At 54.2% G+C, this 27,819-nt stretch overlaps 1 protein-coding gene and 1 non-coding gene across 12 annotated transcripts; both read right to left on the bottom strand.

The window, feature by feature from the left end:
- Nucleotides 1-1,872: 1,872 nt before the first annotated feature.
- USP2 (ubiquitin specific peptidase 2) lies at nucleotides 1,873-27,525 on the bottom strand. 11 transcript variants are annotated; one of them, XM_070273776.1, is made up of 14 exons: nucleotides 27,272-27,525; nucleotides 18,456-19,273; nucleotides 18,037-18,213; nucleotides 6,602-6,652; nucleotides 5,979-6,102; nucleotides 5,659-5,770; nucleotides 5,450-5,560; nucleotides 5,220-5,284; nucleotides 4,905-5,008; nucleotides 4,737-4,817; nucleotides 4,527-4,605; nucleotides 4,197-4,304; nucleotides 3,903-4,023; nucleotides 1,873-3,626 (listed from the first exon to the last, which is right to left on the bottom strand). In XM_070273776.1, the coding sequence occupies exons 2-14, from the start codon at nucleotides 19,230-19,232 to the stop codon at nucleotides 3,539-3,541; spliced, it is 1,998 nt and encodes a 665-aa protein (XP_070129877.1). In that variant the 5' UTR covers nucleotides 19,233-19,273; nucleotides 27,272-27,525; the 3' UTR covers nucleotides 1,873-3,538. The 11 variants fall into 11 exon arrangements, with proteins under 11 accessions (XP_070129877.1, XP_070129880.1, XP_070129878.1 ...); XM_070273779.1 differs by having other exon boundaries at nucleotides 26,227-27,471; XM_070273777.1 differs by lacking the exon at nucleotides 27,272-27,525 and adding an exon at nucleotides 25,137-25,289.
- On the bottom strand, nucleotides 2,531-2,676 carry MIR8988 (microRNA mir-8988). Its single transcript, NR_127994.1, is given in 1 exon segment — nucleotides 2,531-2,676. It is a non-coding gene; the product is annotated as a microRNA mir-8988 (primary transcript).
- Nucleotides 27,526-27,819: the final 294 nt, after the last annotated feature.

The raw sequence follows: 27,819 nt of genomic DNA on the forward strand, positions 1-27,819 counted from the left end.
CTAGTGCCACCCTCACTGCAAATGAGAACGTGGACAAGGTGACCTCTGTAGTCCCAATGCTAACGTTTTATGGAAAGTAATATGCATTTTCTGAGCACTGGTCACTTAAAAAAATACATATATAAGTATAAATAAATACATATAGTAACTCTATAAACTAGAACCAGGGAACCGGGGGGAGGTAGCCCTGACTTAGGATTTGAGGTATGAATTAGAGAAAAAGTGACTCAGAATGAGAACACTTGAGCTGAGACCTTCAAGGTCCACTAGTCAATCTCCTTAACTCACAGATGAGGCACTGAGGCCCAGAAAGAGGGAGGTTCTTGTTCAAGGTCATACAAGAGCAGTTGCAGGGGAAGTACCTCCCCCAGGGAGAGGCCTGCTGGAACACAAGCAAAGAATGGGGGAAAATCCCAGTTGCTAGGAGGCAAAGCTGATAGATAAAGAAACATGGGGACAGATTGTGTTTGGGATCTGTGTAGCACTAGAACCTGTTGCCATGGGGATGAGAGGCACCACAGGCTGAGTACAGAAGGGAGAGCTGGGAGCAAGGGTGGAAGGGCTGAGCCCTGCCCTCGGTGTTATCTATAGTCTGTCTGTTCCCTAGGGGAAGACAGCAAAAATGCACAGGTGCCTTCTCCCTCCAGTGAAAAGCTAGTCAAAGAAGAGCTAGCAACTTACATTTACTTGGGGCTCACCCATCCACTTTGCTAAAAGCCTAGTGTTTCCATTTTGAAGGTGATCCTGTTCACCTGTGGTTTGGGCAAAATCATCAGCATTTAAATCTTATCCTGGGTCAGGCCACTCCCAGGGCAGGGTTTGAGTCACTGTTGTTTTCAATCCTTTTCCCACTCTTGGAAAATGCCCAGAAAAAGTGCCCCCACTACTGCCTCACCCCATGAGGTGAGTGTGACAGTGGGCGCTGCTGTCTCAGCAAGGATGCGACAGACACGACTTGACTGACACTTCGGTGACTGCAGCAGGGACGGCACTTAGAAAAATCACAAAAAAAAACACTCAGCTCAACTGGTGGGGACTTCAGCTTCCTAAGTTCCAAGATCAGTGGCAGAAATGGAAGATCTGAACAGCATTAAGAAGCAAAAGATAAAACCAAAGGAGACAAGGCCCTGAGGGCCCCAAAGAGGCCAGCTCTTTAAGGGGTTAAACCTGTTGACATCTTAAAAAAAGCACTTTAAAGAGAACAAAAGCTTTAACTTATAGGCAGCTGTTTCTAGGTATTAGTGGGGCAAACTGAGATGTTTTAATTTATCAAGGACCACGTCTGGTTCACTCCACATCCAGGTATTGCCACTGTGCTCCAGGAGCAAACTGTGCTGTATTCGGCCTGTGCCGGAGACCTGTTTCAGCTTGTCATAGGTCTGTATGGGGACCCAAGTGTGTCAAAAGAGAATCACCAGGGTACCCGTCCCAGCAGTTAAAAAGCAGACAGCCCATTTAAAGAGATTAGATATTTTAGTCTATTAGACACGCTAATTTTCTCAGGGGTGGAGAGAGTGTTGAGGTTATGTGGGAGAATGTCCTTATTCTCAGCAGATGCATGCTGAGGTATTTAGAAACGGTGATATGACAGCTCACCCCTAAATGTTTTGCCTAAAAGGACAAAAGAAACATATATAAACAGATGTGGCAAAATATTACCAACCAGTGAATCCAGATGAAGAACATGGTGTTCAAAACGTGCATTATGTCAGTTTTTTTATACAACTAAAAAGTTTAAAACATGGGTAAACTTTTTCCAGAACTTGAAATTTACAATCCGGTTGAAGCAGTAGAATATTTGGCCACTAAACATGCCAGGATCTCTTCCTGGGTTCAAACCCCTCCCAAATCAAGACTCCATCACTTACCAACTTGTTTCTCAAGGCTATTATTTATTCTGTACACGGTTCCATTGTACATTGGACATTCTTCTACTCTTGCTTACACGGTAAACAAGTGTACCCCTGTCCTTTGGCTCAGGTTCACAGGTCTTCCCTGGAGAAGTGTGTCAGGCCAGTTAAACTTGGGGTGTCTTTCTCTGATGCTTCCTCCTGGGAGCACTGAAAAGCGCCAGGCTCCAAGGGGCACAAGCCAGGCCAGCTGCGTGGGTGCAGAGAGCTCCATGCACAGAGTCCGGTGCCTTGGTGAATAGCTTTACTCTCTGGGACAGCACAGAGTTTTGTCCAACTGGTTAGGGCAAAATCAAGCCCATGGGAAAGAATCATATGGCGGAGGCAAGATGTCTCCAAACACCCAGGCTCCAGCTCCCAGGGTAGGACTGAAGACCGAGGCCAAGAGGAGCTGAGGGGCAGCATGGGCATCCCTGAGAAACTCGGTCCAAAGGGCCTATGTCTAGGAGGCTCTGAGAAGGTGGGGGACAGGGAAGGTCAGGGAGAAAAAGCATGTTGAGGGAATAAATTAAAGGTGAGAGAAGCTCTAGGGATGAGGGGCCTGTGCTATCCTTCAAACAGCTGGGAGTAGACCAGGGGTGGGTTGGAGGAAGTGGGCAGGAAGAACTTGATACTCTATCATAAGAAATCTCCGTTCACCTCCTCTCCTCTTCCCCTCACTGCAGTACAAACAAGCTGGGGGCTAAGGGCATGGCCCCTACCTCCCCCAGCCGGCTTGAACATGGCCCTGGGGAAAAGGGAAGAGGCTGAGGGACATTTCAGGGAGGGGCAGTTACCCCCTGGTCCCCAAATGCTATAAGGCACAATTCTTGGAGGCAACTAGATTCCATCCAAAACATTAAGAAACAAACAAAAACTTGTTAGATCCCAGGTCTACTGTGGCTGTGCTTAGGGCCTGGCTGACACCCACCTAGCACCACTGGGGGCTAGCATTAGAAAAGTCGTATTTGAAGAATTAGAAAAAAAAAAAAAAAGACCAACACAATGTCCCAGCTGTGAAGAGGTGTGAAGGAGAGCATCTCCAGTCTGACAACTTCAGTGATGGTAGTTAAAAAAAAAAGTTGGGCTTTTAAAAACCAAAAACAGCTTTTTTCAAAGATGTCCCCTAGTCTGTCCCCCTGGAGTTAGCAGCGTTAAGAGGGCTCTTGGCTCATGGGTGTTTTTCTTGCTTCTGGACCAGTGAGCCGGGTCCAGGTGCAGACAGCGCGCCAGGCTCAGGCGCCGGGGCTTCCGGGCAGTGATCCTCCCAGCAGGCTCCAGAGGGCGCTGTCTTCCGGGAGGAGTGGGGCCGGAGCTGGCAGCGAGCGGACCAGGATCTTCTCCCCACAGACCGCTGTTGTTTATTACACACAGGAAAAAACCACAAGCTTAAAAACGCAAACAAGAGGAGCCGAGGGGCACTGTGCTGGCTGCGGTCTCCGTGTCCCGTCGATCTTCCCTGCCAGGCGTGGCTCAGGAGCTCCTGGCTCCCCACTCCAGACTCTGACCAGGCTGCAGCAACTCCTGCTCGGCAGCTTTAGTTTACTTTATTTTTCTCTTGTCAGGTTTTTTTTTTTTCTCTTTTTAAAAAAAAACTTAGGGTGTGGGGCCACCACGGGGAAGGGAGAAAGGGATGGAGCCCCTCGCTGCTACATGCGGGAGGGTGGACTGGCCAGTTCGTAGAAGAGCAAATAGGCGTCGCTGGTGCGCACTTGGCTGGAGGACATGGGTGTGACGCTGTGGAGAGAGCAGGAAAAGTCAGGGCCTGGTGAGGGGGCCATCGAGACACAGAGCTGAGTGGCTGAGGGAGTGTGGGGCCTCTCTAACCTCTCTATTACACACCCAAGGCCAACCTCTTGCTGCCCCCTAGAGATTCTTCAAATAGGAGCCGTCTCACATGTGTTACATGGCTTTTGGCTCTGACCTTTTCTGTCTAGTGAAGGTGGAAGCCATATAGGTGGGTGAGGCACAGATGTCTGACACCAGGAGGCCTGTCTGAGACCTCTGTCTCACCTGGAGTCATTGAAAGTGTGCCATTCGCCCGTCACTGGACTCCGGCAGTAGGCTGTGTAATGGCCGCCCATGGTGGTTCCGGAGTGATTGGACACAGCATACAGGTTGTAAACAGCGTGGTCTGAGGAGGAAATACAACCCCTGAGGCATTCCTTGCCCCCGTCTTCCCTCCCCCTCCTGCCTCTTCCCGGTTTTCATGGCTCTCTTCAGCAGCATCCCTCCACCTCTTGGCCTCCCAATGGTATCTTAGACACTGGTGCCTTGCTTCTGCCCTCCCAGCTGAAAAATACTCACTGGTGTTTTCTGAGGCAAATTCTCTCAAGTCCAGGTCTCTTAGGGGGAAATTCACAAATGTTGTGAGCTTGCTGGTTCGTATCCTGGATTCTGAGAACCGCTTCAGATCTGGTATTGACATGAGTCAAGGACTGACACGGTGGCGAGAACAAAGTCAAAGCAAAGGAGACCGAGTCCTAAGAGGGCAACTGCGCTTCTCCAGAAGCAGAAGAGAAACGCGAGAAGGAAAGTCTATCAAGTTTCCTTTTTTCCTACTCTGTTCGCCCTCACCTCCTGGCCCCCTATCAGTCACTCTCTGGAGTCAAGGCCCTTGACGGATCTTAAGGATACGGAGCACCAAGATCTTTGGGAACCTCTGGATGGAGAACTTCTTTATACATCGTTTTCTGGCTCGGCAGCGACAGCATGTCTGAAAGACATGACGGACAGAGCTAGAAAGGACTGGTGGGAGAAGTCAATGGGCCTGGGCTGGCTTTGCTGGTGACAGCGTTGTCCCCAGACACATCTCTTGGAAACTGCTGTTATGGAAGGGTGACTTACGGGCTTTTCATCGCCATCAAGCACATCCTCTTTGGTGAAGAGCCTCATGCAGTCCATTAAAGTCACCTCAGGATAACCTCGCTGGGAGAGAAAAAAGTACAGGTCAGAGGTCAACGACACGAAAGGATAAGAGTTCAAGTTTCAGAAGTAGGGCAACAGGTTGCATACCTTAGCAATGGGCAGTGAGAGGTCCCAGAAGGGGTCAAAGACTGTAGAACAGTAGCCACAATCAGTACACGTCAGGGAGCTCTTTAGTTGCCCGACAAAGAGATCTGGGGAAGAGATGGACACGCGATGCTTCACACAGGGAAGCGAGCACGTGGTCTTCTATGTGTCTCCCTTCTCACTCCTCCTGCCTCAGTTTGTCGGACACTGGGCAGAAAGAGGGTTCCCTGGGAGGATGATTCTTAGGGCTTTTCATGCTCTGCTCAGGCAAAAGTAGTTAACAGGGAAAGTGGGCATTCCCCCTATTCATGCACTTACCCCCAATCCGACTGTCTTCCCGTTCTAGGTATTTCCTCCACATCTGTCGCCCTTTCTCATCATCACTAGGAACCAGAGGGAGGAACACAATTGGGTCAGAGCTCAAACCATGATAAGTTCAAGGGTCTAGCAATCTTAATCCTTAGTATTTAAAATTCTCCCCCGATCATTACCCCCAGAGAGGTAGATTCACGAAGTTTCGCTTCCCACAGCATTCTCCTCAGACTTACGGAAGATGATCGAGGTTCTCAGGGTTGGACTTAGGCCTCACTGTTACTCGGTTCACCTCGTTGTGGAGCCCATCCAGAAGAAAGCGAAGAAATTCCTGAGCATCCTGCTGACTGAGCCCAAGGAAAAGAGAGTGAGCAATACCTTTCATCTCAAGAACATGCTGTTGCTGCCACCCACCCTGGGGAGGACATGCCTGCAAGGTCCTTACTTATAGCCAACGAAGCGCGGTGCATATCTCTGGATCTGGGTCTTGAACTCAGATGGGCTTACCACATCGTTGGGGGATGAAGTCCATATGGTCTGGATTAGTTTTGCAAACTCTGTTAAAAGGTGAAGGTAGAGAAGGGGCATGGAGGACAGGTGAGACATCTTCTATAGGAAACTCTGAAATCAGAATCCCAACAAAAAGAAGCCAAAGAAAGAAAAACAGGAGAGGTACATATACAACACAACTACCAGTACAGCAGTGGGAGAGTGGGAAGGTGTCCAGAAGAGAAGCAGGACTGTGTCCGCAGAGGGGTTCCTCACCTTCCATGAGGGCTGTGTGTGCATTGCTGCTGTGGCTGAGATCCCGCATATAGAGTCTCTGGAGGCAATAATCTCTCAACTCCCGGGTGTTGCTCAGGCACTGCAGAATTGAGTTCATGAAGCACTGCAAGAAACGATCCAGACAATCAGGAAGGGAAGAGAGACCCACTTGGCATCCCTACTTAGTACCAAAGGCCCTCCGGTTCATCTACCCCTGAAATGGATCCTCCCAAGTTCGTCTTTTTGTAAGTGAAAGGGGCAAAGAGAGGCAAATTCCCACAGCTGGCACAGGGAAGGTGACTGGTTATTTACTACAGAGGTGTCCGAAAGGCTGTGGGTGAGCTGGACAGAAGCGGGTGGGACATGATAGATATCCTTGAGGAGAAGCATCCAGGAAAGGAGGTGACAGTTAAAAGGGCAACTCCCTTTAGCAGTGCTTCCTGCTGGGGACGTGGGTGAGGCAGAGCCCAGCAATTCTGCAAAGGACCAATCAGGAAGGGCAGGTACCAGCTGGCCCAGAGCGTAGGGAGGTAGCTGGAGCCAGGAGGGGACTCTGGTTAGATTGTTCCAGTTGGGATGCTAGAGGGTGGCCTCAGGAAAGACGTTAGCTGCTAAGAACTCACCGTGTTCCCAAGGTTTCGAAGACCAGCCAGACCTTGAGCGCTCTTAGAATTCTGTAAGCAAAGAACACAGGGCACATAAGGCTGAAGGCAAAGAGGCTGGGCCTGTGCTAGGCTCTCTCATGCAACTTTCTGCCAGTTGGAGCCTGATACATGGAGCATCAGGTCACGTGTATAATTCTCTCTCCAGCTTTAGTCTATATTCCTTGTAGGAAAGACGGTTGAGGAATGCCTGAAAATGTTCTCCAGGGCCCTGCTTTCTTTTATTGGCTATGTATTTCCCCCTCTTTATGTCACTCTTCGTTCTCCGCCATTTTGGGAACTGCAGATTAGAACTAGAGACTAGGAATTCATATATTTGGGAACATATTTGGTTCCCGGCTACAAGAAACTTCAGGCCCCAAATCCAGACACTGTCTCAAATTACCTATATTTGTACCCCGAGATGTCCAATGTGTAAAGCAGCTGTCATAATAGGCACTTCAAAGAGATCTCGAAAAGTTCAATGACAAAACATCTTAACTGAGTTTAGGTCCTCAGCTGGGAAAACTCAAGCCTGCCTGCCATCGGCCTGCCATCCTGAGTCGTCAGAGACAGGTGGAATTCCTTCCAGCTGAGCTCAGCTCCCGAGGGCTGATTAGAGCCTGGGAGAATCCTCCCTGCCTGGCTCAGGTTTCAACATCCTGACTGGCCAGTGGCTGGGAATCCTTGTGACGACAGACTGCTGCCAAGAAGACGTAAGCACCTGGCTGAAGGTGCCGCTCTTGCTCTTGTCCCTATGGTGGAGGCTGGTGAGGGGTTTGGAGAGAGAGCCGGCGTTAAGTCGAGGACTCTGAGCATTGTTTGGCCAGGTCTCTTGGCTAATCCTGGCCCTACCTCCAAGGAGTCAGAAAACCTTTGGGCTCAAAGGGTTAAAGAAGCAGTCTGCAGGTGAGCCTGCCACCCCCATCCCCGAGGGAGGGGACTGGGGAGCCGGCAACTCTGGAGCAACACTGGCTGGGGCATGCGTGGGGCTAGCTCAACCCTGATCAGAAGAGGAGCCTGAAATAACTCAGCTAAAATTACTCATGCCGTGTGCTGACAGCCTCTGAGGCTATCAGCAGCTCAAAGCCCGTGAGGTTGTCAGCTCAAGAGGGTGGCGTGGGGGGAGGCAGGCTGAAGGAGGGCTTGTCTCAGGAACTGCCATGCCCATTCCCACAAGGGAAAGGCTCCCTCCTGCCAGTTATCAGGTCTAACACTAACAGGTAGGGAAGGAAATACATACACCCAGAAGAGAAACCTGGTTTCCACCCGCAGCTCGAGAGAAAGCCTACTGGCAGCAGGTGGGGTATAGCATCCTTGAAGAACTCTGCCGGGCTAGCAGTGTACAGCCCTAAACACAAAACTGAAACCTTATCTTTCTGATAGTCTAAACCCTGCGGCTCCAGTAAGAGGGCCACAACAGAGAAAATTCCCTGGACAAAGACCTTATCAGCATTTTCAGCTGGACCTGGAGAAGGACTCCCCTGGGGCCCAACAAAAACACTGAAGTCTCCACGTAGCCCATTGGGAACTAAATGTTAAAGGCTGCCGGCAACAGAATAGCCACTCTCCGCCCAGTCCCCCCCTTACAACTATTTTTGGCAGTGCTTTATTAGTTCTTATCCTGCGCCCCAAACAACATCTGTCTAAACAGGCTGTAGAGGCAAAGCATCCTACCACTGGTGATCACGTCAGTGTGCACCAAAGGGAGCCCTCAGCTGGGACAGCGGGCACGCAGCACTAGTGGGGGCAGGGCAATGGGGAACTGGAGGCCTCTTTCCACTGAGGCCCTCCCTGGTGCTGACACTTTCCACTCTGACCCAGCAGACTGAGGGTCACTAAGAACATATCATCTACGGTTCCTATTCTTGAGGATCCTACTTCGCCCGGTGGGTGGAGAGATATGCGAGGTTCTTTCACAGCATCGCTAAGACCCTCTGTTAGCTTTTCTGGCGGGGGGTCGTGCCTTGGTCTAAAATTTCCTGCGCTCAAGACTACTCGCCAATTTCTAAGCGCCCGGTGTAGAAGGCGGTTGGATAACAGGGGTCGGGGGTGGGAGTGGAGGGGAGGGCAGGGCTGTTCCATGCGCAGCCAGATATTCTTCTGCCATGAATAGGAAATCAGGAGCTCCAGGGAAAGTCAGCATTTTCCATTCTGGAGAGAAACAAAATGTCCCAGGAGTGACCTTTCTTACAGGGAAAACAATCTACCTCAGGCTGGCCGGGAGAGGCTAGAACTGGAGAAGCTGGGAGAGACCCTGCACAGCCAGCCTCTCACCAGGAGAGAAGGAAATGACGCCAGCTGGTATGCTGGAACTTACGTGTAAGGAGGTGAGAGTTTGGATCAAGAACTTCCTTAACATTAGCCATCAGCAAACCTAATTTTGACTTAGCGACCAGTGTTCTATAAAGTAGATACTAGCTCCACAGTCAGTAAACAGGCAGGATTCACCTTCCAGCGAGGGAGCAGGAGAGGGGGCTCAAGAAAGGCTGGCTCTGGGTTAATGCAGAGGAAACATGTGGCTATATGGCCCATATAAAAAAGTCTATTGAGGTTTGTGGCTTCACACTCAAGAACCCAAGAAAGGGCTCTCCTGATTACTTCACCTGTGCCATGAGGGTCAGCCATGAGTCCTGGCTGCAGCCAAGGAGCCTGGTGTGGCCCTGGCAGGGGGCAGTGCACGCATTGCCAACACGGGAGCTGGTGCCTGTTACATAAGATCTGTCAAGCTCTGGCCCCTTCTCCCTTCCCCAAGCGGGCGGTGCCCAGCTTTCAGCCCCAGCATTACTCTGGGGTGGCTACTTCATTTGACGGATCCAGTGTCCACTTAGCCGAACTGGGGAGGGCTGGAAAGAAAAGGGAAGTTGCCCTCTTTCACCTGTCCGCAACTCCTCTGCCCTTCACAGGGTCAAAGGACCCCTGTTATCAACGCTTCGGGAAAGCGCCCTCTGGGATGAGTGAGGGGCAGCCCCTTTCTGACCAGCCTTTCTTGGGGGGTTTTGATCTCGGAGGAATCGCACCCGCCGAGTCCAGCGTGCTGCCCGTCCTCTCACACCGAGAACTAGTCAAGGTTACGCTTTCCTGCACCTGTCCTGATAGGTGCCAGGAATTAAGAGCCCTAGAGCCACCTGGTGCCGGAGTCACGAAGGGGACGGGAGTAGGGGCACTCAGGGGATGGGACCTCAAACGGGGGGGAGCCCGCGAGTAAGCGTGAGATCACCTGGGGAGGGGGCATTCCTTGCCGGGAGACCTTGGGAAAAGAGGGGTGGGGGCTGGGAAGAATCGGTCCCCCGACCGTGGGCGCGCGGCGTACGGGGGCGGCCCGGGGAGGCGGCGGAACCCCAGGCCCTCGGCTGGGGGTCCGGGAAAAGGGCCCCGCGTACCTTGGCTTTGTTGACCAGGAGCCCCACGAAGGTGGAGAGCAGCAGGGAAGGGGAGAGCGGGGAGCGCGGCCGCAGCTCCTTGGCGAGGGCGGGAAAGGGGGCGGCGGGGGGCTCCTCGGGCAGGGTCACGGTGTACGAGGTGCGCATGCTGGCGGCGGGCGGCGGGCTCGGCCCCACGCTTAACGTTGGCACAGGGGGCGCGGGGAGTACCGCGCGGTCTCAGCCCGGACGCCGAGGCCGGCCAGGCTGCCACTGAACACCGTCCACGGTGCCCGGCGGTAACCGCTCCGGCCGACCGCGCGCTCCTCCGCCTCGTCCTCCCCGGCCCGCGCCGGCAACCGCCCCGGCCCCGGCTCTCGCGCTCCGGCCGGCTCGCAGCCCCGCCGGCGCCTCGGGTCCCGCGACGTCAGCGCCGGGGCGGGGCCAGGGCCCCAGCCACACCCCCCGCTGCGGCCCCGCCCCCGCGCCTCGCGCGGCCCCGCCCCCAGCTCGCGGACCCCAGCCGGGACCCGCCCGCCGGCCGGCCGCCGCCGGGACCTGCAGCCCCCGGAGGAGGGCAGCATAGGGGCGCGGAGCCCGGGCCCACCTCGGAGTTGGGACTCAGGAGAAATTGTCTTTGAGGCCCGCAGAGGACACGTCCTCAAGACCGAGTGTCAGCCAGGTGACCTTTCCCCAAGGCAGCATCCAATTCCTAACTTTTTGGGGGCTGCAGGTCATTTCGAGAACCCGACGAAAGCACTGTACTCTCTTTAGGGAAAGATGCGCGTAGGCACAAACTGTTGTACAGCATTCGGGGGGACTCAGGCCCTCTTGGAGCGCAACCTCCGCCAGGTCCTTGAGGGTCGCCGGGCCCAGGTCGGGAGGATAAGAGTTCACCGCTTCGGGACTGACCTGCCCTCCTCCCTCGGGTCCTGATTTGGCCCATTATCAAGAAAGGCAATGCTCGTATTTTATAAGGTACAATAGGTCATTGTCCTTTTCGGCCCCAGGGAAGAACCTTTTCTGACCTTTTCCACCCAATTACCCAACACTGTCTCTCACCGAATCTCAAATTTTGATTGTTTTTGGGAGGCGGGGAGAAAGTAACCCCACGGTGGGGAAATAGGCGCTCAGCTGGCGTGGTGGGGAGTGTGCCCCTCCGCCCTCAGGGCAGTAGTGCCTGAAGATCAGAGGTCTTGGAGTTTTCTTTCTGATGCTCCACCCCCCCTCGCCTATCAGGGACTCACACAGAATCTGCCTAGAGAAAGTATCTTGTTTGGAGCTCGCTATTTTTAGTCAGTATTTTTAGCATTTAAAAATACTCTGAGAGGCAGCAGCCTGTGCTGAGCCTGTGCTGTTACTCATCTGTGGCCTCCTTCTGTTCCTCTTGGCATGCTCGTCCCCACATGTACACGCGCACTGCACACACGACCACAGCCACATGGGGAATGTGTCCAGGACACATGTATGGCTGTACCCTAGGCCACCCACGAAACAGCATTTTTGTGCTAATGAGAGGGGAGCACAGACGGTGCCCCCCTTGTGTTCCAGCAGTGGAGGTGGGAGGAGTGGGCAGGAGGCAGGAGCTGCTGGGCATTCTACTTGGTGATAAGTTAGGAGGGGTGATGCCCACAGTCACTGTCCTTGCCGGGTGACCAAACCTGGAACCTGGACAACCTGCATCAGCCTTTCTCTCCACACTTCCTTCTTTCTAGCCACACCCTTTCCAGCCAGTCCTACACTGTCTGCAGCAAAGCTTTTGCATTCGGTCACATCTTTCTTCTGCCCTGAAACCCCTATTACACCTGACTTGCCTCCAGTCCGGAAGCCTCATGCAGCCCTGTCTGTGAGGCTGCCTGTCCAGAGGCTCCTTCCATTGTCACCACCCTTACTCTTCTCCAATCCTTGTTGCCAACCAACCTGCTCTTATTTCTCTGCTTCAGCACTTGCCTTCTCTCACTTAAAACACACAACTGTCACTGATTAAGCACTTACTAAATGCCAGGCACTGCCTAAGTACTGTATATATATAATCGCAGTTAACGTGCATAATGACACAGTGATGTGGTAACTATCACCTCTGCTTTCTAGATGAAGGACCTTAAGCCCGAGAGGTCAAATGACTTGCCAGGACTGCAAAGCTAATCAATGACAGTATGGGGCTTTCAACCCAGACCTGTCTTACAGCAAAACCCAAGCTTTTAACAACTACTAGGGGATTCTGGAATGCCCTTCCTGCTCTCTACCAATTACCTGCTTGTGAATTGTGCTCAAAACTGAGTTTTCCACAAAGCCTTCTCTAATGAACTCCACCCAGCTCTAAACACCCCATTACCACAGATCCTCAGTCTACTCCCGTTCACTTTATATTAATCTTAATATGTTTATCTTGGTTTTAAAAGTGTCTCTAAGACTTCTGTAAATAGTCTTAGATCGTGTGTGATTGTGCCATCACATTGAAACCTCCTCACAGGCAGGGTTGTGGGTTCTCTTAGTGGGTGCTAAATAAATGTGTTGATCTCATCTCTACAAGGGGTGAGACTAGGCTGGGCATCCTGGAAGGCCCCGAGCCTCCAGGGGTGGGGCGAATCTGGGTGTGCGTGTTGAATAAGCGTGCTGTGGGAAGCCCTGTCCAACAGGCACTCCCCCACTGGAGCATTTGGCTCATCTCCCATGACTTAGGCCAGTGATTTGGGTACTCCTGCCCCAGGCTGTCATGGCTTTCTGCTAGCACGCTCTCTCCCTCTTTCCTGGGATGGGGGAGGTTAGGGGCAGTGCTGGGAGCAGGGAGGCCCAGACGGGGAAGCTGTTGCCTGGGAGCTCTTTGAGGAGTCTGAGGTGAGGGGAAAGAATTCCCACAGGGTCCAGTCTTGTCAAGCAGGTCTGACTGCTGCAGGACACAACCAACGGGGAACCGTGGCTGATCTCTCAACTCGCCAGGCCCCCAGGAGACCCCTTCTCCTCAGTGCCCTTTCTTGAAGGGGGATAGGTAAGCATATGGTCTTCTGGGATCTGAATCCAGCTCTAACTCTCTGCCTCAGACACGCTGAGCCAGTCTGAGCAGGGCTCATTCCTGCAGCCTGAGACTGCTGTTTCTCAGAGTCTGCTGTTTCTCAGAGTCTGCGCTTGGCCTGCCTCCCCAGTAGAATAAGTAATTTTCTTCACCTCAAATCCTTCCTGGCATGGATGGAGCGTAAATAAATTAAAGTCAGGGTTAGTTCTGTGAGGGCAGGACTGAGAGTGTCCTGCTTCCTAAGATCTTGTTGGGCAGCTTGGCCCAGGGTTTGGAAACAGTGCCCGGGCCCAGACAAATGCCTCCAGGCCAGTGGCTGCTCCCGCAAGCAAGTGCCCACTATTACCGCTGCAAAGGAACAGACTGGTGGCTTGACTGACACTAAGAGGGGTTCAGAGTCCTTGCTAGGGCTGGGCTTTCAGCCCACAAGTGCCCTTGGGGAGGGAGGGCCGTCAGTCCTACCTACGTCTGTAGGGAGCTCTGCTTCCTGGAATCACTCCGACTCAGGAGGCCAGAAGCTCGGACTCCTTTGAGCCCCAGAGCAGTCTGGCCTGAAGCAGCTGGATTCCAGGGGCCCACACACTTCCCCTTTCTTGCTCATACCAGGTTTACGTATCCATGGAGGTGAGAGGGTGCAGGGTGCCACGTGTGCAGCTCTGGGCCCTGAACGTGATGTTCGTTTCTGCAGCCGACGGTCAATGGAGCGGCTCCCCCAGGGGCAGGGGACACTTCGCCAGGTTTGGATTAACTTCTGCATTGCTGAGCTCCACCCCAGCACCGCATTAACTCATGAAGACATCCTGAGGTTGGGGGAGGACGAGGAGGCGGGGCGGATGGTGCCGGGCACTGAGTGAGAAACGGAGTCTGGGGAAGGCAGCACCGAGGCCACCAGCCAGGTCACAGCCCACAGCCGGTCTTCAAGGGATGGAGACATGGATGTCTTGCTGAGTCTAACCACAGACCACAAACCAGCTGCCCTTTCTCAGCAGCTAGTGCTGGTCCTGGCCATGGGACCCCTCTGGCTTAAGGTCTCCTCTGAGTGAGCTTCCCATGCTGTCAACACAGAGTCAAGCCCTCAGGAAGTTCAACCTCCTCAGGGTGGCTGAGTGGGTGAAGACAGGCCCCAGGGTCTCAGGCCGCCAAGCTGGATAAATAAGACTGCAGGGAGGCAGTTCCGAGTGGCTGAGTAAACAGAGCGCGAAGGCAAGGGATGAGAGAGGAAGGTCACACTCCTCACCAGAAGCTCTAGGGTGTCCTCACCTTGTTCTCTTTGGAGTAATCCCTGCGCACTGCAGGGCAGCAGTCAGGTCCAAAGTCCCACCCAAGAGAGAAGTCACATGACCTCTGCTTATATAATGTCCCTGTCACTGAACAGCTGGAACCCAGGGCTTCGGGAGATGAGTCAGCAGTGGCAATTATGACCCAGGTCCTCCAGGTTCCCAGACCTTTTGCTCCTAGCAACAGGTCCCCCAGCAGAGGGCAAGGGTGTGGAAGAGACTGGGTGGGGAGAAGAGGCTGGGCCAGGCTCGGAGCCTCAGTCCCTGGCCCTGCAAATGAGCAGCAGGTGCCCAGCCTGACCCAGGAGGGCCCTGGGCCAACCCCGGCTCTTTTGGGGAGAGGAAAGGGTGGCCTGGGCAGGCTAGGGTGGGGCAAGGGCAGGGCTGAGGCCAGCAGGCAGAATGCCAGGGCTGGGAGGGAGCAGCTGGAGTGGGCGGAGCAGGGAAGGATTAGGATGGATTGTAGGGGGTGAAGCGCAACCCTGGCAGGGCTCAGTGGGAACAGCTTGTCCTTCCATAGACCCAGGGAACAGGAGAGGTGGGGCAGAAGGGGGACATGACCCGGTTGGGTACTTGGGTTCCTTGCTCTCTGCAGAGTCAACCCACCTGGCCTGGCTCACTGTGGGTAGTGAGAGCTTTTTTTTTTTTTTTTTACTGGTTCTGAACCATCACATCCCTCCTCTCCAGTCTGTCTGCATTTTAAACAGAAGGTGGGGCCTCTGGGCAGCCCTCATTAGCCTAGGCTGAGCTACACCTCTGTGGACTGGCATTTTGTTGGTGCTTATGCAAGCAGGGGGTATTCAGAATTCATGTACCCCCTCCACCACTTCTTTACTTGTGCTCAGCTGACCCTGTGATATTCCAAGCTCACATTGGCTGTTCTGTTAATGAGGGGAATGAGTCTGGTTAGAACTATTCTACTCCCTGGTTGGGGCCAGCTTTTGACCTCCCTTTATGAAGGCCAATCGTAGTTCAATTCGGCTACCCTGAGAGGCCCCAGGGTCAGGGCTGCCCCAGGGGACCCCAGAGGAGTCAGATCACGCTGGACCCTGCCACAGGATACACTTTCTCACCTTTGTTCCTTCCAAAGGGTAGTTCAGGCCTCTCCCCGCTCTAGTCAGCAGCCAAATGCCCCTTTTCTGTCATCTCCTTTTCCTTCTGAAGTTTAAACCAGCTCTTCCATAGCATTTTACTGGTTTCACGTCCCTCCACATCCATTGTTTGCTTTGAGCCTCAGGACATCTCTATGAGGTGGGCAGGGCAGGCGTGACTATTCCCTTTTATGGACGAGGAAACAGCTCAGACAGGTGTCCAAGGTTAAAGAGCAAACTTCCAGCAGTCACAGAGGCCCATCCCAGCCTCAATGAACTCTCCCTTTCCCGCCACCTATGACACTTAAAGACACCTAGGGCTGCCTCCTATTGCAACTATTTTAAGAACATATTTCCCCCAGTTAATTGTGAATGCACCGAGGGCAGGGACCATGGCTCACACATCTCCTGCCTCCCTAAGCACCTGGAAGGGGCCAAGGAGGAAGGACATTTATCAAGCCCTACTCCGTGGCAGGCACTTTCACACACAACTTTGGTTTCTCACAATAGTCTGTGAAGTGGGTGCTATGATTACTCTCATCTCACAGAGGAAATAGGTTCAAAAGTTAAGGAACTTCTCTGAGGTTACACTCCTAGGAAGCTGAGCACCGTAAATGAGTGAATAAGAAGGGAGGATCCTCAGATGGAGATCTGAAAAGAAACTGGACCTGGTTTTTGGAAGAACTGGTCCAGGCCCCATCAGCAGGGTTGTTCTCACCTCAGCAAGCTGCAGTCAGCTCCAGGAAGTGAGGATGAGAGTGGTGAGGAGAGACAGGGTGAGGTTAAATCAGGGTCTTATACCACTGACCCGCTAGGGTCCTTTCCCAGTTGGCAGGATCTTGAGCGTGAACTCAGAGTGGAATACTAGCTCAACTCAGAGTGGGCATTACTGGCTACTTAAGTGTGTCGTGAGCTGTTTCTGGATGGGAGGGAGGGATGTTAGGGTAGCTGAGTTTGCCCCGGGGCAATCTGCTACTCCCCTGAGGTCCTCTCTCAGAACTCCCATCACCCTGGCCCTGGGGAGCAGTGGGGCAGGGTGTCCACTCTGGCAGGGGTGGAGGGCAGCAGGCTGCAGGGAGGTGAGGGATGTCTGTGTGGGAAGGTGGCAGAGGCCCAGTAGAGTCTGGCCCCCAGTAAAGGAGATCTTGCTCTCTCATGACTGGGGCTGAGGGTGGGTCTGCAGTTTAGTCTGTGGAGAGGAGGTTTTCAAACCTCATCGTGCTTAAAGATGACCTGAAGAGTGAAAGGGCAGATCCCCCGGCTCCATCCCTAGAGAGTTTGATTCAGGACCCAGGTGGGGCCCAGAATCGTTAGGCCATACAGGTGATTCTGATGCAGGCAGTCTGCAGAACCCTCTTTGAGAAACACTGCATACCATAAAGAACACTTCTCTTCTGAGCAAAGGGAGGGAGCCCCTCAGAGGGCTCTAGGACCCAAGCCCCTCCACTGAGAGCCGCTTTCTGATTGCCCTCGAGATGAGCAACACCAGACATGTCCAAGTGAATCATGCTCCACCTCAAGCACATGCCCTCTGAGAGCATGTATTTCTCTCCCAGGCCAGCTGTCATCTCCCACTCCTACACTAGTCTCCAATGTAGCCAACCCTGCCTTGTCAGGGTCTGAATGTTCTGGGAGGCACCAGCTTTTGTATCTCCCATGGCACTTCACAGACAGCTCAGCAAGGCCAAGACTCTCTAAGTAATGTCATCAAAGTTGTCCTCTCAAGACCTTTAGTTATGACCACCTTCAAGGTCTATGACCCAAAGTCCTGTCCCTATTCTGCACCCCTCCTCCATTCGTATGGACAAACCCCCTAAGCAGCATTTCTTGCTGTGGCACATTGTTTCCAAAAGGCACATGTCCTAGGAGTAGGGGAAGGGTACAAAGGGAATGAAGGAGACACAACACCCAGCTCTCCCACCCATATGCTTGCCTGTCTGTCTGTCCATCTACCTATCCACCCATTCACCCACCCACCCACCCATGCATCCATCCATGCATCCATCCACCTATCTGCTCACCCATCCAGCCATCCAGCTATCCACCCATCTACCCACCCACCCATCCATCCATCCATTCATCCATCCATCTATCCGCTCATCCATCCAGCTATCTAGCCATCCATCCAGACATCCACCCATCCAGCCATCCACCCATCCATCCAGCCAGCCAGCAATGCCTCCATCCATCCACGCATGCAATCTTCAGGTCAGTTGAGGTCTGTGCTATGCTAGGCACATGGTGAGGGGTCTAGGGATATTTCTTTCTTTCTCATCCTCTGAGAGCTCGCCACCTAATGGGTACACTTATAACTACAGAAAAGGCAGAATGTAGTCAGTGCCCCACAAGAGGTGTGTTTAGGCATTAGCAAGGCCCTGCCAGGCCTTACTCTTTTTCCAGCAGAGCCTCCTCCCTCATCCCAGCCCAGGCAGGACTGGAATACAGAGGTATTGGATTGTTTCAAGCCTTAGACAAAAATCCCTCCACTATTTTCTCCAAAGACATATAAGTACTGCTGTCCAGACACCTGGTCCTGAGACAGCCAGTGTCAGTCAGAGGACAGCCCCTCTTCCCCTGATGTCTTATGCCCAAAAGTTAAGCTGGGACTCCGAGCTGGGAAGTAAAAGCCTGAGCACGAGGAGAGATGCAGTCAGAGCAGGGAGGCCTTTCTTACCACAGGGAGCACTGGTGGGCTGGGGGCGTTCAGTCCAGGATGGGGCAGGGCCTGCAGGGGAGCCTGGCATGCTGGGAAAAGTAGAGTGTAAGAATCACAGTGTATGTGGGGGTAGCTGAGCATTTCCGAGAGCACTGCCGGCCCATCGTCGAGGGCACAGGTCCTGAAGCAGGATTCCTGGGGAGAGTGGGAAAGCCCCTGAGCAAGGAAGGCACCGAGCCACGAGGGTACCAGAAATGCCGAGATGACTTCCCTGGCTTGTCCCTACTTAGGCTGCAGGAGTAGCCGCTGTCAGGTGTGGGAAGTAAACCTCTGCCTTCCATCATCAGTCAAGTTGGGAGTCCTTCCCTCAACTTGGCTCTTGGACATCAGTGGCTGCCTCCCCAGCCCGTCACTGAGTTCCCAAGGGGCAAACTCACCATGGTGTCTCGCCCTGGGGAGCTGGAGCGGCTGGACCCGGGGGCCTGGCCCTTGCCCTTCTCCCACAGAGTGTAACGGCCACTGGGTCGGTAGGTGGGGCTGAGGACTTCAGGGACTCGTGAGGGAGGAGTCTGGCTGGGCACTTGAGGAGCGCTGCCCTTGCGACCATAATTCTCCAGGTAGTCGGACAGGTACTCAGAGCGGCTGGCTGCCTGGTAGAGCCCCTGCAGGGCACACAGCTCCTTTCGTGTGCGGGCCAGCATGGGGCTGCGGCCCAGGTTCCCAGGGTCTATCCGGTAGCTATCTGAGGTCCGGAGGCTGGAGAAATCCCGGGCCAGGTCTGATTGACTGTTCGACTTCTTCTGGGTCAGGGTTACCCCCTGGTTGTGGGCATTCACAGGCAGGTAGCTGAGGGAGTTGTTGGTCACTCCATAAGGGAATCCACTGCCCCCACTGAGTCCACTCCCTGAAGGCCGCTCAGTGCCCCAGGTCTGGCTCTCCGGCCGCTTACCACCCCCGATGATGTCAGGTCTCAGCAGGGGGCGGCTCCGGTCATAGTCCAGGATGGAGGAGGGGCCGTAGGTACGGGGACGAGTGAGGAGGCTGGTTGGGGGGCCTGGCTTGAAACCAAGCTTCTCCTTCTCCAGGAAGGAGGCAGCCAGGTTGGCCCCATAGGAAGAGGGAGTGTAGGTGCCATAGCCTGATTTGGCATAAGGGGCATCTGTGTAGCGGGCCGATTCTGTGTAGCGCTTCAGGGTGGAGGAGAGCTGGGACATCCTTCAGGGCGGCACTCAGTGGGGACTGGGAGCCTCATGGGCTGAAAGACAAGGAAAGCAGTTGTTAAGGGCCTGGCTGGGTATCAGGCTGCCACTGTACCTGCTCTCCATCCCCAGCTGACCAGAACCTTAGATCTCAACCAGGGACCACAAAGTCCATTTCCACAAAGAGCTGGCCTGCTGCTGAGAAATACACCTATGCATGTGCGTACACACACACGCACACAGGTCTGCACACAGGCTTGCACGCACCCATGCATTCACACCTCAGTGACAGCACAGGAGATGAGCTGGCTTTTGTAAACCACACAGGGCAGTCAGTCTCAGCACGTTCTGGCTGCTCCAAGTGACCTGACCGTGACAGTGGGGACTGCCCTACCTCTGCAGTTCTCCAAGTGACTGCTGTATTCCAACCCAGCTCCCTCTGCTTCCTCAGAGACTCCTGAGTTGTGGGGACCCCACTGCCCTCACCCCCTGGATTGAAAACGCTGGGCATTTCAAGAGTTAAGACTGCCTCCCTCCCTTCTGACTTTTGGGATGAGCAGGAGTCTTTTTGGAAGCATACCCTGCCTGAGCTGGAATGACCTGAGGAGCTTTTGGTCAGATCCCTGGTGAGGAAAAGGAGCTCATGAGAGGAAGTAATGGAGGGGAGGTGGTGGTGAGTGAGCATGTGGCAGAGAGGGGCCTTGGCCTTGGTCTCCAGACCCAATCCCAGAGTTCTTCCCTGGACATGGTCTCCTGCTGCGGTGGGGGATCCTCATGTGGTAGAACCCACTCTCTTCTCTGAGCTAAGTGGAGTTAGGGCCCTGTGGCCTCCTAGGGGTTCCCGTACCAACATTCATCCCAGACTGCTCAAGGTGATAATGACTTGTGCAAAGGGGGCCCCCTAGAGGCTAAAATCCTGCACTGCAGGCAGCCCTCCCTGTCCTCACCCCCAGTCCTTCCACCTGGGTTGGGGGTGGGGGGGTGGTCTGGAGGAGGAAGACAGAATCTTTGAATCCAGGAGTTCTGAGGGCTCTAAAGGGTCATCCATTTTAACTTCTCTGTTGTGCAGATGGGAAAGGCGATTTGCCCAGGGTCACACACGAGCAGAGCCAGAGCTGGAATCCAGGTCTTTCAGATTTCCAGGCTGGTGCTCTCTCCGCTTTACCTTGCTTCACCCCTCCACATCAAATTTAGGCTCCCTTGGGAACCCCCAGAGTCCCTCCATCACCCTAAATGCACAGGCTTTATCTAAAGTGGAGCTGGAGGGCAAAGGTGCTTTGGAGAGAGGAGCAAGTAGGATCAGGCCCCTTTCCTGAGGGCCATCAGAGACTCTCGGGGAGGGGGGGGGCCTCTGGGGGAGGGCACGGTGCGGCGGGGCACAGAGCCATCCAGGACTCTCAGAGTAGTGTGTGCAGGGGCTGGTTCTGACTTGCCCTGTGACTGACTAGCTGGGAGATGTTGCCCTACTCATTTACCCTCTCTGAGCCCCAATTTCCTCACCTATAAAATCAGTATAATAATCATCATTATGATCCTACCTCACAGGGTTGCTGCCAGGAATCAATGAGATAACGACATGTGAAAGCCCTCAACAATGACAGTGTTATTATCTCCTCCCTCAGCCCCTGCCAGGCAGCCGGGCTCCTCCCTTCATAGGCCTGTAATAATGTCGGGGCTGGCCGGCCTCTGACCTCAGCCCTGGGCGCCAGGCTTCCCCCCACAGCCCCCAGTGAGGTGAGTGGATGAGCGGGCAGTGGGCAGAATCTAGCTGTTCAGCAGTCAGTGGCTTGGGCAGCCCACAGCCTGCCCTAGGCCGGCAGTCCAGCCCTTAGGGCAGAGAGGAGCTGGTGCCAAGCCCCAAATGCTGAGGGCTTGGCAGAGACCTCTAGAAATTCAGTCCATGCAAGGCTTGGGATAGATGCAGGGGTGGGAGATCAACAGGTGGCAACTTCCAAATAGGCCCCAGAACAGAACTTCTAGACCCTGCCAGAGACCTTCCAGCAACTTTCAGTCCAGGCTGGCATCAGGAGGCCTGGTCCACATTTACTGTCTGCCCTTTTCCCAGCTGGCTCAGGGCTCCCTACCTTCCTGTACATGCCCTTGCCTGCTGTGCTCCCACCTCCAGCACACCTTTCACCTCTTTCTAGGAAAAGGTCACAGAGGAAGGCCTCATGCAGGGTTGGGGGAAACGACAAGCTTCCCTTCCATCTGCTTAGCTTTCTGGGATACAGAGAAGGAAGAGAGTGAAGGCTGAGGGAGGCCAGGGGAGAGACAGGGGCCAGCGCGTGGGACCAGTCTTACTCTATGCTCTACTTCACTTTGGAGAACACCATCAATAATTCAAAGTCACAGAGACTCCAGGTCTCAGGACACCCGGCAGCCAATCAGATGCAAGCTCCCCTCCAGAGTATGAGCTCATACCTCCTCCCCACAGCTCTCTCCCCATCCCCCACTAAGGCTCCCAGGGAATTGGTATTCTGCAGCCAGTGCCCCAAGCTTGTGACCTCTCCTGGCCCTGCTGATGATGCAGAAGTGCTGGGGCCAACCAAGGTACAGCAGACAGGGACAGACAGCCCTGGGACGGCCCACAAGTAGCCCTGGAAGGGTTGGGGTGGAGGTGGAGCCACACCTTCTTGTCCACAGAATCCCAGGAGGGCTTCTAAATCCCTGGTCTCCTGTCTGCTCCAATCTGGTGGGCAACTGACAGACCTCTCCCTCTTCGCAGCAGCCCTGGGGGGTTGTGCCGTCACTACCAGCCCCCTGGAAGCTGCCTCTCTGTGCTGACATCTGGGTTACAGTTCCCATGTCTGAGGAGAGGGTCCCTATTGGGGCTGAGGCCTTGAGTATGCATATCCCCTCCCCCAAACCCCAGTTTCTCTCTTGAGGAAAGTGCCAGCACCTTCCAGGTGAGCAGACAGCTGGGGTTGGCCCCTGGCATTACCTGGCACAAGGGTCCCTGGAGGCTGCAGAGTGCACCATGGGTGGGAGAGCAGGCTGGGGCCCTGGCCGTAGCCTTGCTGCGCAAGACAGGGACAGGACGGGTGCTCACATGGCTGCGAGTCTCCTTGTTGCCACAGGAACGGCCCGAACTGAATGGCCCTTTCATGGGGCAGTGGGAGGCAAGCCGATTGGCTGGGATCCCTCATTCCCCTCCCTGCCCAGTGTGGGGCCCTTACTGCCCGGCTCCTTTCACTGTTTACCCAGAGCTGGCAAGTACAGGCATGTGGTTCCAGGCAGCGCCTCCCCAGGTGCCCGCCACCTCGGACAGCAGGGGCAGTCCACCTGCCAATCTCCTCCTCCGTGCCAGCTTCACAGAGCTGCCTCCACTCTCCCCTGCTCTGCCTGAGTCCCCTCACTTTGCTCAGCTGCCCCGTCTTGGGAGTTGCAGCAGCATCCTCTGCACAGAGCACGCAGCTTCCTGCAAGGATGTGTGAGCCAAGTAGCCATCGCCTCTGCCGGCAGACGTTGAACACCTCTGGACCAGGCCCATGCTGAGTGCTTCCCATGCAGCCTCACCTCCAGCACTCAGACCCCCTCCCCGCGCGCCTGATGCTCTTCTAAGTGCGCTTTGGACAGGGTGTCCTCATAGTCTTAGTGCCGTTTTCAACTTTAATTCTTTTGGGAGAATAAATGCCTCAAACTTACAAACATCATTTGAAGGTTTACTTTTTACGTTAAATTAAAACAAAAAATATTTTTATTCAAAATTTAAAACGTAAATAGGTAAGAAATTTGAATAATGAAACATTTAAATGAAGCGTTTAGCATTCGTCTTTCTGAAGTTATTAAACTTTTAAACTGCACTAAGACTTCTGAGACACCACATATTAACTCACTTAATCCTCGAAATTGCCCTGAGCAGTAGGAGCTATGATGACACGCATTTGCAGATGAGGATACCAGGGTTTGTGGAAGTGACGTGGGTTTCCCAAGGCCACGCTGGGAGCAGTGGCACACCTGGCCTGGGACTTGTCCTCTGTCCACTAACAGCTAAGCCCTTCACGTCACACTTCCCTAGCCTCTCCCAGAGCTGGTGTGGGGCCAGGGGACCCAGCCTTCCACTGTCTAGGCAACAGCATGATGGGTACAGACTCCCACAGGAGCAGCCCTTCCGAGTTTCCACTGCAGGCAAATGAAAGCGAAGCCAGGGGCAACCTGAGCCCAGTACAATACTGATTGGTTGCGAGATAGTCCAGGAGGCCTCCATTTCACGTGCGGTGCCAAGCTCCAGAGTGTCCCTTGGCACCAGCATCTAGCCCCAGCCAGGGCCCTTGGCCCAAGGCTTGGTTATGGACATGCCCTCCAGCCTCCTACGCTTGCTGCAGCTCGGCTCACCCACAAGGTACCCAGGCTAGGTGAGTCAAGGGTTAAAATGAACCCTATCCCGGGGCCAGTCATGTGGCCGGGTGGTTAAAGTTCCCAGGCAGCCGGGGTTTGTGGGTTTGGATCCAGGTGTGAATGGACCTACTCCACTCATCAGCCATGCTGTGACAGCATCCCACTTACAAAGTAGGGGAAGATTGGTACAGATGTTAGCTCAGGGCTAATCTTCCTCAAGCAAAAAAAGAGGAGGATTGGCAACAGATATTAGCTCAGGGTGAATCTTCCTCACAAAAAAAAAAAAAAAAAGAAAAGAAAATGAACCCTATCCCCCTGAGGCAGCCAACAACCTTGTGTCAGTCATTGTCATTTCCTGTTGCTCCCATGAAGGGTGCCCTAACCTGCCCAGCCAGGGGAGGGACTTGCTCCCCAGGAATCCCAGGCCCTCCTGGCCCCCAGGGTAGAGGATGGGTAAGGTTCCATATCCCAGCAGCCTGCATGGCCCCTCTCTGCCCCCCATCTGCTCTGCTTTCTGGGGTGAAGGCATGCCAGCTTCTGTGGCCTCACTACTGCCTGGATAGAAGGGCTCTAGCTGGGTTTCAGAGGCACACCTCAACAAGGTTCAGTTCCTAACCGCCTACCCAGGTGTCCAGGACAGGTGAGTGGGGAGTCCCAGCCAGGCTTCCAGGTGCTTGGGAACCTCCACAGTGGTGACCTCAGAGCTTCCCAAAGCTGCTTGCTAACAACATTGGAATGAGGCACTGCCGATGAACTGACCTTGAAGGGTGAAGTGGGCTCAAAGAGGGGCCCTATCTGTCTTCATCTACATTCTCCGACCCTTGCTCCTAGCGCTGGCACTGTCTGGGCACAGGCATCAGCTCCTAGGTAGAGACATGTCCTGGCAGGTGTGGAGGATGCAGGTGGAGTGAAAGATTGGGGTGGGGGATATTTGTGTTCACAGTGCCCAGGAGCTCTGTCTACTCATCTCAGGCCCCCAGGAACCTCACTACAGTTCTGTGTCTCAGGAGCTGGCACCCAGTGATCCACCAGGTTAGTGCCTAATTGTCTTGGCAGGGGGTCATCCAGGGGAATTTGGGTGCAACTCTGTCTGTCTTGCTCCTAGTAGTTGCCCAAGGGCCAAGAGAGTGGCAAAGTAGTAACATAAAGAGATTGGAAATTTAGAGCAAGAATCCTGACTGGTGGAGAAGTGAGTGGGCCCCAGGTGGTGTCTCTTGATTTGGGGTGGGGAGGGGGTGGGCATCTCTACATTTCCAAGAAAAGGCAAAGAAATGGGCCCCCAGGCAGTATTGGTATCCTTAAATTCTCTTTTGCCCACCCACCTCTGCCAGTGGAGAGGCACTCTCCTGGTGCCCCCGCCCCAGGGGAGAGCCCCAGTCTTTCTCCCTGTCCTCTAGGGCTTCATCTTTCCTCTGTCCTTGAGCCTCTGAGCCTTTCCTCTTGCCCACAGCACCCACCAGGCCCAGTGGGGCAGCTTCTCACATGCTGCCCCAAACAGACAGGGCTCCCCTAAACAGATAGTCCAGGGGCCTCTGGACAGCCACCCTGTGAAGCTCAGACACTCAAGGGGCAGCTACTGACCTGTGTCCGGGGGCACTGGATGGGCTCTGGGGCTTCTCCTTCCCCAGCAGGGCAGGGAGCGCAGTGGAGAGCCCAGAGGCTGGAGTCTGACTGGGGCTGGGTAATCCGGAGCTCAGGTTACCGACTCTGATATATATAGTATCTTATCTGACCTCACAGAGATGGCTAGCTCAACTCACTTGCATTCCAAGCCCAGGGAGAATTAAAGGGGCAGTGGCAGGCCCTCCCTCGAGGGGCAGCCCTGATGAGCCAGTGCCAGGCAGGGAGAGTCTACAAGGCCTCTTTGAACGGGGGGCATTTTGAAGTGGAACAGAAGGGAGATTCGAGGGGAAACAACTGGAAAGAGGGTAGAGGGATGGGGCTGGAATTAAGGGAAAAACATGGAGAAGGAGGTTGTCAGTCACAGAATTAGAGAAGAGGAAAAAGCCTCAGTGCTGGTCCAGCCCCTTTACTACTGAGATGGAGCCAACCTGGAGACGGACAGCAGCTTGCTCAAGGGCAGAGAGAGTGAGAAGCAGGCGGGACCAGCTCTCAGGTTTTCAGTTCGAACTTTTTTATAATGGACTTTTAGGCCTGGGCTTCTATTTCAGTTCTTTCCCTTTTATTGGCTCTGAGACAGTGAGCAAGGCACTTAAGCTGTCTGAACCTTTTATTTAGTCTGTAAAACAGGAGGAGAAATTATAATAATAATGCTATACTACCTCGCAATTGTCAGGATTAAGTAAAATAACATTTGTAAATTTCCTGGCACATAGTAAGAATTCAATAAATAATTATTATTATATTGAATACTTGTACTTATTATTATAATTAGTGGTAGTATTTGTAGTAGCACCTACCACGTGAAACTTCCTAGGGAGAAAAGGGCCTCTAGGCCACCCCTTGGGGGTGCTCTGCTTTAATGCCAGAGAGTAGCCCCATGGTTTCCTGAGCTGCTCCATGTCCCATAACTGGCAAGGACAAACGGGGCTTGCTATATTCCCAGATGTCCAGTCCACCCAGCAGAGAAGGTCCAGGCCCATTTGGCAAGTGCAGCTTCCCCCAAGTTACCAAGAGAAGGCCGGGCTGCCCTGGAGTGGTTCCACTCTACCTGTAGGAGCGCGCAGGATTCCAGGGCCACAGAGCCGGGCCGGGCAGGGTCACAGCGGAAGGAGCAGGATTCTTAACCTCTTGGGCCTTGGTGCTCTTGCCTGCTCCCAGTCTGTTTCTCCTGTTTCTCGACGGCTCTCCCCGAGGACTGGGAGGACCCAAGCTGGTGCCTCCACCCTCTCTCAGCAGAGGCTACTGACTCAGCTCCGGTCCTGATGATGCACTCCACAGGACGCCCTTGTCCCCGGCCCTCATTCCAGTCCTCATTCTGACTCCAGTTTGGTATGCATCTGTAGCATCAGAGGAGCGGGGGATGCCCAACCCCAGCCCAACCAGCTCTCCTTTCCTCCACTTCACGGCCGGCTTGGACTTGGAGAACCTTCTCATGCCCATGCCTGCGGAGGTGAGCGTCACCACAATCTCCAGCTCAGCCCCATTCTGCAAGCAGCCACATCGGGAGGTAGATGTTTACTCCTCAGAGGACAGCTAGAGTGGGTGGGCCAGGGCTTCCCTTGGCTGTTAAGTAAAGTTACTTGCCTTGGAGCACCGGTGCCTGCTGCTGGTTTGGGATTGGTGAGAATTTCAAAGATGCCTCCTTCTGGGTTGGGATTGGTGGAAGATCTCCCCTTCCACTTTGCTGCCCCCACTCCCACCCCTTTGGCAAATTGACCACAGACAGTCCCGCGGCGGGGGGAGCTTTCAGAGGAGGGAGTAAGTGACCTGTACGCACACATGGGAAGGGGGTTGTCAGTGTCCAGGCGTCACTCAGGCCACAGGGCACAGAGACCTGGACGTGCGGAAGCAGCGCTTCCTTAGAACACACTGATCAGCACACAGATGGCTCTTCCTGGCATCCTGGGCTGTCAGCTGGCAGGCCCCCACACACAACTGGCATCCACAGCTGGAGCTCCTCCGCGCAGCTGGCACTCGCCCTACATTTCTAGTGCCCATTCTGCCCAGGCTGTCGTTGACACCTCACTTTCTGAGCCTCCAACGGCACAGACCTCCTCACCCCCCCTCCCCAGTCTCCGACAGGTGGCACGTACCTGCCTCTTCTCCGAGGATGGACGAGTCGAGCCGGGCACAAGCATGGAGCTGCGAGTGAGTCCCGGCCGGTACTGGCGCTGTGCAGTGAGCAGCAGCTGACGCAAAGGGCTCCCTGGCCTCGGCTCCTGCCCGCCTCTAACCCACCTCCGCCGGGGGCCCAGAAAGGACCTCCCCGGGAAATCGGCGCCACCCAGCGGGCAGCCGCTTCATTGCGCCTGGGCGGGCAAAGCCACACCCCACGTCTCGCGTCACTGGGACGCGTCACGGCTATTGGCTTGTTCCTATTGTGGCGTCAATAGAGCCCCGCCCGTCTAGGGTCTCCCAGGCGACCGATATATACAGAGAACCACGTGGAGGAAAAGCATGCGAGTTTGGAGGGGTGGAGCGCGAAAAGAAGTGGACCTGAACTTGGCGCTGCCGGCCAGCTGTAACGTATTGGGAAAGAGGAAGGGTCATAAGCAGAAGGTCCAGAATTTCACCCCGGGACATACATATCCACTTTCAGTTTTTTTAAAAAAATTTTTTATTAAGATTGGCACCCTGAGCT

This window comes from Equus caballus, chromosome 7, assembly GCF_041296265.1.
Source record: "Equus caballus isolate H_3958 breed thoroughbred chromosome 7, TB-T2T, whole genome shotgun sequence".
In the NCBI taxonomy this organism is placed as follows: Eukaryota; Metazoa; Chordata; class Mammalia; order Perissodactyla; family Equidae; genus Equus; species Equus caballus.